At 43.4% G+C, this 16,578-nt stretch overlaps 1 protein-coding gene across 3 annotated transcripts in view; it reads left to right on the top strand.

Moving 5' to 3' along the window:
- Positions 1 to 1,741: 1,741 nt before the first annotated feature.
- The window catches only part of MAP3K1 (mitogen-activated protein kinase kinase kinase 1), a 77,051-nt gene continuing 62,214 nt past the window's right edge, over positions 1,742 to 16,578 (top strand). Inside the window, exon 1 of one of the 3 annotated variants that reach the window (XM_030927139.1) lies at positions 1,742 to 2,262. In XM_030927139.1, coding sequence (XP_030782999.1) covers positions 1,781 to 2,262 — 482 coding nt within the window. In that variant the 5' untranslated portion in view covers positions 1,742 to 1,780. Of the gene's footprint in view, positions 2,263 to 3,151; positions 3,317 to 16,578 lie in introns of those variants that run through there. The other 2 variants (XM_030927137.1, XM_030927138.1) reach the window with 2 other exon arrangements.

The raw sequence follows: 16,578 nt of genomic DNA, 5'->3' as shown, positions 1-16,578 counted from the left end.
AAAGTTTATCCGTTTCAGTTTAGGATTTGGTGGGTGTGGCAATCCGGGAAAACCTGGGAAATAACTACTGTTCGGTTTGAAACATTTGAGTACCATTAAAAGAGCATATAATTATAGCCTAAATGTAGACTTAATTTTTAACAGATTTATCTGAACTTTCAAAATTTGTACCGTTGAGTGTAACGATCTATAACTATCTTACGGGAGATGTTACAGCAGTTTTCAAAACATTGAGCTAATATGAAATCCGGACTTTTTAAAACTCCTCTGATCTAACCTACTTACGCAGTTAACATTATATCTGGGAAAGGGGTTTTCATTTTACCTTGTCTCAAGAAGTCAATGGAATTTTTCTGTAAATAGTTCAGGCTTTTGTCTAAATATGTGAAGACTGACAAGATTACCTCCGTGAGAATCCGTACTCCCCACCCCTAACTTCCCCCCTCCTTAATCATGTTTCACAAAGTAAATCTACAGACGCTCCTCCTGGGTTTTGGGAGATTCCCCATCCTAAACAAACCAGCTGGAGGAAAGGCAAGGAAGGAAGAAATATACGCAACACAGAAGCTCTCCTCAGTTGACAAAAGGTCAAAAATCATTAACATGTAAATGTTGCTTTTTCCATCCCAAAGCACCTTCTCACGTAGAGTCCAGGAACTAGGGGCAGCCCGGCCCTGCAGGGGTGGGGACAGAGGGAATCCGGTCAGTGGCCCGACCCTGCAGGGAAGAAGGACGTGCGGCGAGAAGCATCGGATTCGGGGAGGGCCGACCTGGCCGAGGGTGACATTGCCGAGCATTTCCTGGCACAGCGCTGGTCCCTTCCCTAAACGCGCTCTATGTGGTTCTGTATGCGACTGTCTTTCCCAAAGGCAGTCAAGGAAAAACTACTAAAGATCGACCAGGACACCCCCTTCCTTTCCTCCCCACCACGGTTTCTCAGAGGCTGTGGGGACTTGGTGCGGGTAGGGGGTAGTTGTCCCAAATGAGCAGCTTAAGGATGTAACGTATTACAGAAAACTTTGAAGTTTTGTTATTTGTAGCACAGGGATAGGACTGGGACAACTAGAGAAGGAGTGTTTTCTTTTCAAAAGAAAACAAAAACAAAACTTTTATTTTTCTGGTCCGCGGCAGCCTGCCTGCTAAACGTTGACTTGCTTTCGCTTTGCAGCAGGCGACGGTCCCGGGCGCCACCTGCGCGTCGGTGGGAGGCTGGTCCGCGCCTTGGGTCCCTCGACGCCCACTGCAAACGGCAATGCGAATGACAGACACTAAACCCTCTCGCCTGCGTCCTTTTCAAGCACCAGAAACCCAAGTCGGAACTAATTCTTTCTTTCGGAAGCCGCAACTCCCCTCCGGCGAGCTCCCGCGGAGCCGGGCCGAGATTGCGGAGAGGAAGCGGTGCGGCGCTACCGCCAAGGCTCCTCCTGTCGCCGGTGAGGCCGGGACTACCTGGCGGCGAGGCGCGCGCAGCGCTGAGTTCAAAGCACCCCTGCCCCCTCCCTCTCCCATTCCACCTCGTCCGCCCGCCCTCTCGCCCGGCCGAGAGCACAGCCCACTCCCTCCCACCTGCGGCCGCCGGGCCACCCTCCGCCCGCACCTCTGCCGCAGGCCGGACCCAGCGCGCCGGCCACTGGGTCAGTCCAGGCCAGGCGCCCGGCGGGCCGCGCTCACGCAGTTGGCGCAGGAGGCCTTACGCTGGCGGCGCAGTGCCCGCCCCCTGCGCTCTCCCCGCCCCCTCCCTCCCTCGCAGGGGCCGAGCGAATGTAGCCCGCGAGAGAAAATGGCGGCGGCGGCGGGGAATCGTGCCTCGTCGTCTGGATTCCCGGGCGCCGGGGCTGCAAGCCCTGAGGCGGGCGGCGGCGGAGGGGCCCTCAAGGCGAGCAGCGCGCCCGCGGCGGCCGCGGGACTGCTGCGGGAGGCGGGCAGCGGGGGCCGCGAGCGGGCGGACTGGCGGCGGCGGCAGCTGCGCAAAGTGCGGAGTGTGGAGCTGGACCAGCTGCCTGAGCCGCCGCTCTTCCTTGCCGCCTCACCGCCGTCCTCCTCGACTTCCCCGTCGCCGGAGCCCGCGGACGCAGCGGGGAGTGGGACCGGCTTCCAGCCTGTGGCGGTGCCGGCGCCCCACAGAGCCGCGAGCCGCGGCGGCGCCCACCCTGCCGAGCCGGTGGCCGCGCCGGACAGCGGCGCCTCGAGTCCCGCAGCGGCCGAGCCCGGGGAGAAGCGGGCGCCCGCCGCTGAGCCACCTCCTGCAGCGGCCCCCGCCGGGTGAGCAGCGCGGCCGGGGCGCCGCGGGGACTTGGGAGCTGGCGGAGGGCAATGAATGAACCCCGGGCACGCTGCACGGCGTCCCGGGGCTCAGTGCAGTGAGGCTACGCGCCGCTCGCCGGGACCCGCGCGCCTGAGCACCCCCCGACCCCTCCGGAGTCGGGCGGCGCCCCGGACCCAGAGCCTGGGGGACCGGACGGGGACGTGCGGAAGAGTTTGTTATTGTTTGCAGACATGTGACAGGCGTGCGAGCCTCTCTGCGGGGAACCGTTGCGAAAAGGTGTAGGGGGCCATGGCTGGCTTTGTGGGACTCCTGGAATTGGGGCTCTCCGAGGAGCCCAGGGCTGGGGCACGGCCCTGCGGCGGCGCCCCCGGACGGGTGTCCCCGGGGCAAAGGCATTGGGGGCGAGGCCAGAGTCTGCGGCGGGCGGTGGTCGGAAAAGGGGCGGGGTGGGTGGGAAGCCCGAGGTCGGGTGGGGGACTGAGAGGGCCGAAGAGAAGGTAGCAGGTCCCAGCGGCCGTGACAGGCAGAGCCCCTCGGCCCGCCCGGGACTCGAGACCCTAGGCAGGTATCGCGGGCCAGGCCCGGACGCAGGCACCCCCATCGCCGGCCGCAGGGTTGGAGGAGGACGGCTCGGTAACGCCTGTCAAAGCGGTGCGGCGGGAGGCTGCACCCTCGCAGGGGCTTGCAGTCTTTTAGGAAGTGCGGTTTGTCTAATTGCGGCCCCCAAGGGGCTCTGAGTGTTCCTGGGAATGTGAACTGCACTGCTAAGTCACTTGAGTGACTTCTCTTTGGAGTTTGAATTTGGCCTTTGAAGTTTGCATTTGGCGGAGTGGTGTAAGAGCCAGGACCGGATGTGTCAGCCATTCAGTTTCAAAGCAGTGATGACTGCTCCCCGCAGCCCCTCCGGCTTGGTGCGCGGACTACGGCGCGGGTGCGGTGCTTCCTGCTCGGTGCCCCGGCGCGGCCGCCCGCTGAATTCCAGGGGCCACAGTGCGGTGGGCTTCGGTTCAGATGCGTCTTCTGGTGCATATGAAGTACAGTATATGTAAGGTAATTTAGACCAGCGGTTTATTGGCGTCGCCCATTTTTGGCTACTGGAAATTTTTATGTTAAAAGAAATTATTTTAAGTGTGACAGCTACGTCCTTGTTTGCTTTTTAAAAATCTGATTAACGTATGCAAAGCACAAAGTCTTGATGGGTGTTTTGAGTTGCTGGAAATGTTTTTGTGATAGTCCCTCGTTGCCCTGTAGAATTCCCTGACCTTTATTATGAGAATAAAGCGTGTCATTTTGTGAGACGAATTTGACAGTAGGAGTCCTTGGTTTGGATTAATTATCTAAAGTGCTCTGGCATTTTTTGTGCACTTGATTATTTGCTTAAAATCATGATCCATTTAATATTTAGATGTCCCCTTCCTCCCCCCAAAAACTAAAAAACACGCTCTGCACTGTGCCATGGCACTACTGAGACGAAAGGAGATTTGTGACTGATAACAGTTTTCTGTGCACTTGTACATGTAATTTATTCTTAAAAGAGTTATGAACCTCTATAGTTTTCCTGTTTCTGTGCAGGTTGTATTAAAACTTAACTAGAATAATTCTTTGAAGGCAACTTTTACTTGAAATGAACTCCAGATAAAAATTTTTGACCCCAAATCTAAGAAATTAATTGTATCTAAGGAGACCTAACTTTTTGGATACAATAAATAATTTAGCAAACGTCAGCATTCTAGTCTTCTTAATGAGCTGTGAATATAGTAGAAGAGCATCCACTGTAAAAATAATGTACTGAAATTGTTTAGTGTTGTCTCGACACAAAAAAAGAGGTCTAAGGTGGCGGCAGATAGAATTTAGGACTAAGTAATCCATGCTTAGTATTTGCGTTTTATAACCGAGGTTTTTTCAAACCCTTTGCTTAAGGTGTAGGTTATAATTGCACAGTATAAGAAAATAATGGGCTAGTAAGAATAATCTTTTTTTTAAAAAAATACTTTTGCTAGTCAGAATGCTGCTGTTTTATCCGAAATGTCATATGTAAAGATTTCATTTATAGTAAAATGTTGATTCCCTAACCTTATGAAATATTATAGTGAATTTTTTTTCCTTAACAATTGGGTTGAAATTCATTTGAATCTGTTGGTTTAAGACTTTGTGGGGAGAGGGCTTGTATCTTACTTGTGTGTATTTTGTGTTGCATGTTGGTTATGATACATTATTACTTACCATTTAAATTAAAGCTTTAGAAAAAAAACCCTTGTTTATAGCCAACTCAATAAAATGTCAGTTGAACTTTATGTTTTACTTTTCTTTTTTTTGACAGTTGTTAAGTTACATTCATACTTCCAAGAGGAAAATATAAGATTTTGAAATATTTGAGAATTCTGTGATTTTTTTTTAATTTTAGAATTTCCTTCTGATCTTTGGATGTAGAAAATATACTTTGAATTAGAAGTTATATAACTAATACTCATATTTAAATAGAAGATTTTAAGTTTGTCTCTCTCTTTCAGGGTAATAGCTGAAGTCAGTGAAAGCGCCTGTAAGTGGCGCCCAAGGGTTTGGAATTTTTCCTTATGTTACAAAATTTAGGGGCTTTTTCTTCCTATTTACTGTCTTTGAAGAAAAATTACAGTGTTACTCTCCATTGAACAGGCTATTGTGAGTTTGGTAGATATAATTACCCCATCCTGTTTTTGTAACTTAAAAAACCAAACTATCAATTTGCTGGCCCCTTGAAAGAACAAGATATGCTGTACTTGTTAATGTTAGTTTTTGTTTAAAACTAAAGATATTTCACAGGCTGCTTTTATATCCTCATATAGCCCTCAGATTTCACTTCCTTTTTAAAGCTGTTAGGCTAAAAATATAATTTCGTGACCTTTTAGTAAAGAGGAGTTATAAGAGCGTTATTACCAAAAAATTACTCTTAAAATATTAAGTTGGTCACTTTATAAAAGTAAAGGTAGTCACATAAGTTAGTCTTCCATGAATTTGTAAGGTTTTAGTTAAGAATGGTCTCAATTTCATTTTAAATCAGGTAAGAAAATTAATGCCTTCTTCAAAGATGAACCTTATTAAATAAAATTCTGGAAGAGAAATATCACAGCTAGAATTGTTGCCAACTTTTATTTTCTTTTCATATCTGATTTTGGCAAGAATGACTGGTTAACCAACATTCCTTAATATATGATTTCCAATGCACTATAATAACTCCATTTTGTTAGATATGAAAAACAGGAAGTAGCCCTGTTCATTGGTATTCTTTTACGACTTCCATAGCACCTCGAGCATAATATGTTGCATGTTTTAGAAATGGCCACTGAGTTGTCAACTTGCAGATTTCAAAATGTGGGAAGAAAGGAGTGTTCTTTTGCTTTCAACAAGAGCAAAAAAAAAAACTAACTACAGCTTGCCTAGGCTGAGTCGGCTAATCAGTCCTTGACACTGCCTGTGTGCATCCCAAAGGAAGAAATGATGGAGTGGCAAGTTAGTTAATGGGGAATGGATTACCATGAGGAAAAATATGGGACATTCAGAAATGCTCTCAGGTAGAAAGCACCACTTGCATTTTGTACTCTAGTCATCTTTTTGGGTTGAGGGCTATCTCTTATACAGAAGGCAATGGGAAAATGTGTCATGGAAAAGTAATAGTCTCTAGAGGCTGCTTAGGAACTGCATGTATATTACACCTTTAATCTTGGAATTCTTTGCTTCTATCAAATATATCAAGTATAGATGTGGTTGTTTCCTTAGTCCTAGCCTCTTTTTATATCCTAAGTTAAAAGCTTAAGCAACTTAAAGACGTAAATGGTAGAATATTAATGGGAGGAAATGTGTAAGATTAGGAGTAACCCAAAATTGTCTTTAAGAAATTATTTAAGAACATGTTTAATCATGAAAGAAATAATCAGGGCCAGAATTAGTAGATGGTTCATTGCAAAGCGTGAGATTAGTCAGGTACTCTTTTCAGATTGCAAAAATATAGTAGGATTTTATCTGTGGCTTAAAACATATTCATTGAGCATATAGATATGCCTAGATACCTTTTATATAATCACCTTTTTTGCCTTGTGTGTGTGTGTATAATATCTATTATATGTATTATATATATGTTTATATATAATCTCATTTAATCATCACTGCAGTCCCCTAAGGTAGTGTAATTTTTGTTTTCTGGAGGTGCAAACTCATCTGAGATGGTAAAGCCTCATGATCACAACTAGAAGAAAGCTAGGATTCAATCCCAAGTCAGTCTGACTCCACAGTCCATTTCTTTCCACTACTCTGCTTCTTCTATTTTCTTTTTCAAATTAATAATCAAATTAATTGATTATTTTTAAGGAGAAATTTGTTTTGCAGGCATTCTAATAGATGATGAGCTAGATCTCTACCCTCTGCTAAGTTTGCCAATAGGTATGTTTCTGTAACCTGGCCTTATATATGTAATACAAGTAAACTGTATTTAGATCACCCTATCATGTCAGCCATAGAGGATTAGTCATTAGTGTTGAATGTTTCTTAGATTTATTGATTTGTGCTGTATTAAATCATAAGTGAAAGGAGATAAGCTGAAATTAACGTGGTTCATTCATGATAATCACACAGGAAGAGAAACTTGTAGTATTGCTATACCCTACCCCTTTGTTATTGTTTTAGACTGCATCCGTTTAACATTTATGAACTTCTGCAAGGTAGTGGTCTTGGGTGGTGGAGAAAAAGATTATGAGTGCACAAGCTGTTTCTGTCGGTAGGTTGTAGTATGAACATGTTTCACAATACCGGGTTAAGTGCTATAAGAGAGATGGGGGATACAGAGGGGATACAACATACTAGTTTCAAACTATTTCTGCCTACTCTCATAAGAGGAATATATTCAAAACTGCATGTTCAGGCATGATTTTTTTTTTCTTGCAAGAGAAAATTAAAAGGAGATACAGAGAGGAAGAAATTCAACATCTGCTGATGCTAGATCTGAAATTCAGTCTTTATTATTAGTAACAGCAACTCTACTAGTTATGAAAACAACATGGAGAAATGTAAAATAATGCTCTAGGGCGTAAGATGATCAAGAAGGTAGCCTTGTCTTTATTTACTCTATGGCATGTCATAGGTGATTTAGTTATGTTTGGTACGGAAGGGAGTTCTGTATTGTTAGTGATTGAGTCCTTTGGAATACGAGGCTGGTTTGATACAGATGTTAATTTGATCGAGATGTTGTAGAATACTAAGGGGAATTGTTAAAACTCACCAAGTGTATAATTCTGCAAGTACACATCAGTCACCTGGGAATTAACTAAGCCATCAGACCTGTTGAAGACTGGAAAAAGTGCCTGGAGCCACATGGTACAGCCTACACAGTACTGTAGTTAGTGCATTAAATAAGTTTATCACCTGTAAGCATAATGATGATGGATAGATGTGTAGTGAGAAGAGGGTCAATACTGGGCTGTAGGTGGAAACTTTGCTCTTGACAGATGTTATCATTACTTTTTTTATTTTTAAATTAGAAATGGGTTCTCACTATGTTGCCCAGGCTGGAATCGAACTCCTGGGCCCAGGTGATCTTTCCACATAGCTGGAACTACAGTTGTAAGCCACTGCGTCTGGCTTTACTTTTCTTCATTGCCAAAACAATAATTTAAGTGAGATGTTATCACATAATCTTCAAACTGGTCTTATGGCATTCTGAATAGTAAGTATTAGTTGTTAACAGACCAGGAGTTTTATCTGATTCTTTGCACCATCTCCCAGCATCTAGACTAGTGTCTGGCACCCATGAATATTAGGTGCCCAGAAATGTTAACATGAATTAATTTTCCCAAAGTGGTTAAATTAGTGTTATCTGAAGATTAAAATAACTTAATGTAGTGTGATTTTAATCATGATCTATCTTAAGACAAGTTTTGAAGGCAAGAAATGTTTTTTAGGAGTTTTTGTACAATGTTTGGTATTTATTTATTTTTGAGACAGAGTCTTGCTCTGTTACCCAGCTTGGAGTGCAGTGGCGCAATCTCTGCTCACTGCAACCTCTGCCTCCTGGGTTCAAGCAGTTCTCCTGCCTAGCCTCTCGAGTAGCTAGCTGGGATTATAGGCATGCTCCACCATGCCCAGTTAATTTTTTATTTTTTTGTAGAGATAGGGTTTCACCGTGTTGGCCAGGCTGGTCTTGAACTCCTGACCTCGAGTGATCCACCCACCTTGGCCTCCCAAAGTCCTGGGATTACAGGAATGAGCCACTGCGCCCAGACCATTGCTTGATGTTTGTTAGCAGTAGTTGGCATTTAACAAGCAGTCATTGATAATATTGACCAATTTTATATTATGTGAGCCTTCTAATAATTAGTGTAGTTACAAAATAATTGGAGCCATACTCAAACTGTCAAATATTGAGAAAATTGAATTCCTGCTATTTGAAAGTGTCTGGTTATTTGAGTTAATTGGTAAGCCCTCCTGATTTTCTTCTTAACCATGACACTTCTTCCGTGGCGCCCATATTCATCCTCTTGAACATTGATACTAGAAGATCCCCAGGGTCGTCCTAGGCCTTCTCTCATTCTGTCTTGTCCATCCCCACCCCAGTCTTAATGCCCTTAGATCAGTTATGGACCACTTACAAATGATTGCAGAGTTTATTGTCCTAACCATGACCTCTCCTCAAGTCCAGACCTACACCTGGCTATGTGACACCTATGCAGTCAGATGTCTAAAACCGAATTCAAGATCTTCCCTACACCTTCTCCTAACATGTTCCCTGCTCGTTAAATGGCAGAACCAGAACCGAGGAGTCACCCTTGACACCTCCTCCTCTTACCTCCTCAGATTCAGTCCATCCTTAGGTGCTGGCAGTTTGATCTATTATCACACCCCTAGCCAGGTGCCCATTGTCTCTCATTTCCACTAACTTAGTAGCCTCCTTGCCTGATTCTATGTCCTTTCTCCTTTGCAGTCTGTTGCAATCTGTTCTCTGTATTAGGTGGCCAGAGTGATCATTTCAAAATGTAAATCTGATCATAACTGTCTCCCTCCAGAAAAGTAAATGTAATTTAATTTTAAGATGTTCAGATGCCTTCCATTTGGATAAAGACCGGGAAATCTTTAACGTGCCTGACCGAGTCCCTGCCTGGTCGGGTCCCTGCATGCTTCTCCAGGCCCATCTCAGCTCACACTTGCCCTTGTTCCATGGCAGGGTTGCCTGCTTTCATTTCCTCAGACTCACTGCCTTCTGCTATAGGGCCCTCACATGCTCTCTCTCCCAGGAACACTGTTTCTCCATAAAGTCAGCTCCTCATTGTTAAAATCTTAAGTCATTGACACTTCCTCAGGGAACTTTCCCTGATGCGCCCGGACTGGCTTTGTAGCAGGGTGTCCCTACTGTCAGTGTTGTGCTTGTACATTTGTTATCTCATTTGATGAATGACTGCCTTCCCCAGAAGACCGAAGACTGAGTGGGCAGGGCCTGGACCTAGCACCTAGCAAGATGCCTGGCATAGGGTAGACACTGTGTAAATATTTGTTGAATAAATGAATGAGAGGGATAATGGCATGACGTGTTCAAATTAGTGGATCCACTGTTTTTCCTGTTTAGTCAGATGTAATTTAGGACATAACTGAAAAGGTGTTAAATGGCAAAAGTCTAGACTATTGGTGTTTCCACATTGTAGATTTGTGATATACTCATTGAGAGGTATCTGGACTTGTAGACATGCCTAGTGCCTCGAGTGAAATAGGACAGCTTAATGTAGTAGAGAGCAAATAGCTATACTGCATGACAACTTTATAGGTAAGAAGAGTCTGCTTTGTATATATGCTTATTCTGTACTTAATAGGGAGTTAAGAATGTGTGTGTGTGTGTGTGTATATATATATGCATTTATATATTCACACATACATCTGTGTGAATGAATATACACATAAAGGTGTCATGCATTAATATAATTCTTATTTTTAAAGTTCTCAGGATGTCATCTAAACTCGATATCATTTTTAGAATTCTTGTTTCGATAACCCTACTTCATCCAAAATTCATTAATTTGATCATAATTCAACTTGGGATAAATAAAAGTTCACATTTGCATTGAAGATAGTATTTGTTAGGCAGGTACTCCACGAGGTTGCAGAAGCCAAGAACCCATGTAACAGAAAACATTTTAAAATTTACTGTTGGTAAGTAAACCCAGCAGCCTCTCTTATCTAGAACATGAGTTAGCACTAAGAAGTAAGAAAAAATGCTCAAAGCAGCCAAACGACCTGTAACAAAATATGTGCTTTGAAGCACTTTGATTTTATACTTAGAAGAGTTCCTCGGGCATTTGCTGAGGATTGATACTTATTTCAGATATTGTTCATGCAGTCTTGTTAATGTGGTGTTCCTAACATGCAGCAATTAGAAGCAGCCAGTTAGAGGGGGTGGCAGTGTGAGTCCTGCAGGAGGCAGGTTCCCCAAAGGCAGCAGTGTTGGCACACCTGACAGAGGAGAGAGGGAGAAGAGGATGTCACAACATTACAGTCGGGGCCACCTGGCATTGGTACAGTTAGTTCCACCTGGGTAGCCTCTACCATTTAAAAATATACTCAGTGAAGTTGGGAAGCTTGTAATATAGATTAAGGAAAGTTACTATCCAAGGTAGTTATAGAAAGTGTCTTGATCTTTCAGTGGTAAGCCTCTAACTTTTCTGTAAGATGTAGTTCTCTAGCCTTGATGATGCTGAATAAATATGTACTTTAGAATTATATAAAATTGGATGCTGCTCACCAAGTGTCTTAACGATTATCTGTGTGGAAAAATCTTTTTTGTTACTGTTGACCTGAGTCATTTTATACCCTGCACTTTCTTTAAAATGCTTAATAATCACCACTATCACTAATTTACTGATCTTTTCCTTTTTTCCTTTTTTTTTTTTTTTTGAGACGGAAGTCTTAAAGATACTGTTCTTGTTCCAAGGATCTAGATTCTTCTTCTTCTTTTTTTTTTTTTTTTTTTTTTTTTGTTTGAGATGGAGTTTCGCTTTTGTTGCCCAGGCTGGAGTGCAATGGCATGATCTCGGCTCACCACAACCTCCACCTCCCGGATTCAGGTGATTGTCCTGCCTCAGCCTCCCGAATAGCTGGGATTACAGGCACCTGCCACCAAGCCCAGCTAATTTTTGTATTTTTAGTAGAGACAGGGTTTCACCATGTTGGCCAGGCTGGTCTTGAACTCCCAACCTCTGGTGATCCACCCGCCTCAGCTTCCCAAAGTGCTGGGATTACAGGTGTGAGCCACTGTGCCCAGTTGGGTCTAGATTCTTAAATAACCAGATTTCAAGTTTTGTACAAAGATTGAAGGAAAGCTAGTCTTTAACCAGAAAGAAAAGGATTTGTCAGGAGATTATCAGCTGTATCTTTGCTGACTTACTGATATTGTGGTGCCTAAGACATCTTGGCTTTTGTGACAGAATCCTGCATACAACTTTCTCCAGGATAGTTCCTCCAGGAGGGACCCCTCTGCCAGGCACTGTGGCAGTCACATGTCCAGGCTGCGTCCCTGCCCTGCTCAGCCTCTTCATCCTTGCATTCAGATCTCCATGTGATTTAGGGTGCCCATCAGGGTAAACACGGCCACTGTCTCTTTAAATGCTGTGCTCTTACTCTTCTGGCTTTCACATCTTCAGCTTCCAATCAGTCACCAGTTCTTATTGTTACCACTCTCCTACTAGCCTGAGAATCCACCCAACTTTCTCCACTGCCATGGCTGCTAACCCAGGGTCAGGCCACTGTCAACTCACTGTCAACCTTTTCTTCACCCTCAGAATAAAGTCCAGACTCTGTAACGCAGTTCAGAAACCCCTAGCTCTCAGGCCTCTGCTCAATCTCAGCAGTCCCTCAAAACAGTCTGCTGCAGTCATTCGGCACCATGCTCATAGTTTTAGTCCCTCAACTGACCCTTCTTTTTTTTTTTTTTAAGAAAACAAATTTAAAAATTTATTTTATAAAAAGTGTTGGCATGAATACATAGATAAGGCATTTGAAATGGCTTCTCTGGTTGGACTGTTGACCCGCTGAATTCCAGCTCTGTCCTGCAGCTGATCACCTTTTCTCGGCATGCCCAATGCTCTAACCTCTATCGAGAATACTCCTTCCAGCTCCGTGGTGAGGTTTTGTGTTTGTTTGTTTTGTTTTTATTCTCTTTGCAATAAAGAATTATTGGTATTCCACTAAAAAATAGATGTGGCTTTGTAGAAATCAGTGCTATACTGTGAATCCTGCTGAACTCTGGTTTTAACGTTCCTCGATGTCTGAGTTAGATTTGCTACTTTTAAACCTTTTTAGTGTTTTTCTGTATCATTGTACATGTAGTCAGGTCTTTCTGAACGACAGTGTTTACAAAGAGATGTTTGTAAAGCACACAGTATTGTAAAGTGAATCAGATTTTCTTATTTTGAGTTAAAAGCTTAGAGGTGTGGTCTCAGGGAAAAAATGTTGCTGCCAACCTACATATTGCCGTCCTTGAGAACAAACCAAGGCCTTCACAGTTCAGGCAACAGATATGCTCAGATACTTCAAGCAGAGAACTTGATGATGACGTAGGAGGCATCACAAGGTTTATGTCAGCTGCTGGACCTGCACAGACAGGGTCCCAGCAAGCTGACAGGTTGTAGGTGAGCAAGCATGTTAGATGTGCAGGTCACTCACATCCCTTTTTGTCAGATCTGTGGGTGTTCTTTCTTGAGAAATGAAAGGTCAGAGTAGTAAACATGCTAGAGTGAGTGTCTTCAGTCCTGCTATCACTTCTGAGGAGATGTCCGTGCCTCCAGGAAACACTCCCAGAGCTGTGAGCCAGGCACCAAGGTGCTGGGGACACAGCAGGAGGGAAGTCTCCATCCTGTAGTCACTTGCCTGTGGAGCAGCTTACCTGATGACAAAGACAGTGCAGGCCCCAGTCCACTGGGGGAGTCAGGGAGGCATCAGGGGGCTTTTTTGGGAAATGTGAGGTGGAGCACCAAGCCAAGTCCTGATAAATGTGGAGGAGTGAACCAGGTGAAAGGAACTTGCAAGGAGGTTTTGTGGCCTAGGGGTGGGTGGAGAACACACAGACCCAGAAGTCAGCAGTCTTAGGATGACATGGAGGACTGCAAGTATAGTTCTGGTAACTCGGTCAGAGTGGAGGCAGGGTGCAGGGACCAAGCTGGGACACAATGTCTGTCTCTGGCCAGAGAGAGCCACGCAGAGCTCTCTGCCTTGTATTGCCACTACTGACCAATCCTTGGATCTCAGCACTTAGGACCAAATAAAAAAGCCTTTGTAATTTGACAGGTAACCACAGAGCGTTAGGAAGTGGGTCAGGAGGCCCCAGGAAGGATTTATATCAGAGCTGGGACAAGACAGTCTGGGGTCACAAATCTGGGAGCTGTGGCTTTTGCACTTCAGTAGCTCCACATAGTTTCAGAGGTTCACAGATTGGGAAGTGTTCTCATGGCAAAATGAATTCCATCCACTGTCGTCCTGAATTTGGTTTTGGAACTACATGTTGACATTTCAGAGACCATACACTGTGGTGATTAAGAACCTGGGTCCGGCCAGGCACAGTGGCTCACGCCCATAATCCCAACACTTTGGGAGGCTGAGGCGGGTAGATCACCTGAAGTCAGGGATTCGAGACCAGCCTGGTCAACATGATGAAACCTCGTCTCTACTAAAAATACAAAAAAAGAACCTGGGCCCTAGGAATTAGACCTGTTAGCTTCTTGGACCCCAGGGAAGTCACTTCTCTGAACCTTGAATTTCTTGTCTCTAAAATGGGATCGTTGGTACCATTTTAGTGGTGCTTTTCTGGATCAAGCACCATTCTTGATCCAGAAAAGTATTCAGTTAATACTAACTATAGATAATAATCTTGCACATAACTATCTATGCTCACTACTTAAACCTTTAACTGTACAGATGAGGATGAGGTTAAGAGCCTCCCCCAAGGATGCCATGCTACTTACCACTAGGTTAGCAAAGGCAGTTTGTGTAGGTAATGCATCATCTTGATAACAATACATTTTCCCGTTATTTTGAAATGATTTACTAGAAAAATAGAAAATGGCAACTTTCGAAATTCCGTGATGTGGGATAAAGCATCTCTTCAGGGCTCATCTCTGTGACCTAATGCAGGTTTATTGGTCTTGTTTTCTCATCTGTGAAAAGAAAAGGTTGGTTTACATAATCTCTCAGTTCCCTTCAAGCTCTAGCAACTCTCCAAAAATTTAACTTGGAAATTACTTCTTGTGGCTAAATTTAGCTGTAATTATTGAAACAACAGTTAGTTTTTTAAACTTATAAACTCTTGGAATTTTAAACCTGGGTAACAACTATAAAGAGAAATGCAAATGAAAAGCAACATTAAATGTTGTTTAAGCAACATTAAATGATGAGAAAATATGGTTTTAAAAAAGCTTATAACTGCTAGGAGAATATTATTTTACAAATTGGAGAAAATAAATTAGGTCAGAGTCATTAATATGTTTGTGTTTAGCAAATACTACCTACCTTACTTAGGGGACAGTTTTGAAAATAACTTTAATTTTTTGACAACCTTGCTGTTAAAAGATATCTTTTTCTTCTCAATGTTAATTGTATAAAGAAGGGACTTTCTTGGATATAACCTCTAAAAAAGCCTCTTCTTTGACTTATTCCTATGTTTATAAAGACCTTTTTGTAAGTAAACATATGTATGCATCTTTTTTTAAGTTAAAAATGCATCGCTTGGTAAATCATATTGCTTCCTAATTGTGAAAATTCACACTTAATTATATTTTGGGAGCTCTTTTCATGTAATTTGGATAAAGTTGACAGCTACTAGAAAATGCAAATGTATTTTGCTGTTAATCCTATTATTTTGGGCTCAAGTTCTAAAAAATTATGACTTTCAAATAGACTTGGAATAAGACATTAACTGATTTAATCATTGTAATTGCACCAACTTGAAGCGTATTCACACAAACCACCTTGCCTATTGCTGTTTTTCTTTTCTTTTCTTTTTTTTTTTTTTTTTGAGACAGGGTCTCACTCCTTAACCCAGGCTGAAGTGCAGTGACACGATTATGACTCACTGCAGCTTCAACCGTCCCGGACTCCGTTGATCCTCCCACTTCAGCCTCCCGAGTAGCTGGGACCACAGGCGCATGCCGCCATGCCCAGCTAATTTTTTGTTTGTTTGTTTTGCTTTGTTTTTTTACGGACGGGGTTTCACCATGTTGCATAGGCCGGTCTCCAACTCCTGGGCTCAAGCAATCCACCCGCCTTGGCCTCCCAGAATGCCAGGATTACAGGTGTGAGCCACCATGCCAAGCCCGCATTGCTGTTTTTTATACACAGAACTGAAACTGCTCATAATTCATTGCAGAGCACACGGACATTCAGCAGTAATTACTTTTTGTCTTGGATTCCTGGCAGTAAAGAATGCTTGACCCTTCCTGCTTCTACCCCAACCCATGCTAGTTCTTATTGTTGTGATCAGTTATTAGATATTTATTTGGGGCACTTATTCTGTGCTGCTAGCATGTGATTTCCAGATAAGGCTGTGATCAGGAATAGAGCAAAGTCTTTTGAATCTTGGTCACCTCGGCACCATTCTCTATCTAGTTGTGACTGATGGTGATACCTGGCTGTACATTTTGTTACCAGTAAATAAGGCAGCTAAGCTGTCATCTGCACAATGCAAACTGAAATCATCCTGCAGTTTTTTAAGTGGATAGGAGGACATTCCCTCCACTGCAAGGTGATTTGCTGGGAGAGTTTTAAATAGTGCTGAAGACACACGAGAACAAAGCCTTCCCTTTTTGGGCTCAGGTCCAAAAAAAAGCAGTTTTGGCATTAAAGAGAAAAGGTTTATGCTCAAGAACTTCTTGCTTTTTCTTCTCCCTCTTACTTCTTGGACCAAGTTTTGGTGATAAGACACAAAACCTTTAGTGTCTGAAGTACCTCTGAATCCAACAGCCTTCTAAAGAAATGTGATCAGAGTTACATTGTGTAATATAATGCTTTCTTCTTGTTGAAGATGCCCCCAGAATACTGATACATGCCACAGATTTTGCAGATTTTAATTGTAAATTTAAAATTTTAAATGTCATAGATTTTAATTACTAAAAACAAATTAGTAGACATTTCTTATCTGAGTAGAAGACACTGTTGGCCATACCTAATCCAAAATGAAATTTTTTTCCCCAAGTTCTGTTTCCGTTTCATGTTTCACCTTCCCTCTCTCTTTCTTAAACACATACATTTACTACCTCCCCCACCCCCATACATATACAGATCTTGCTAAATTATTGCCTTTTCACTCCACATGG

Source organism: Rhinopithecus roxellana, chromosome 3, assembly GCF_007565055.1.
Source record: "Rhinopithecus roxellana isolate Shanxi Qingling chromosome 3, ASM756505v1, whole genome shotgun sequence".
Classification (NCBI taxonomy): Eukaryota; Metazoa; Chordata; class Mammalia; order Primates; family Cercopithecidae; genus Rhinopithecus; species Rhinopithecus roxellana.
Note: the sequence above shows the minus strand (reverse complement) of the source record. Positions and strands in the feature narration are given on the sequence as shown.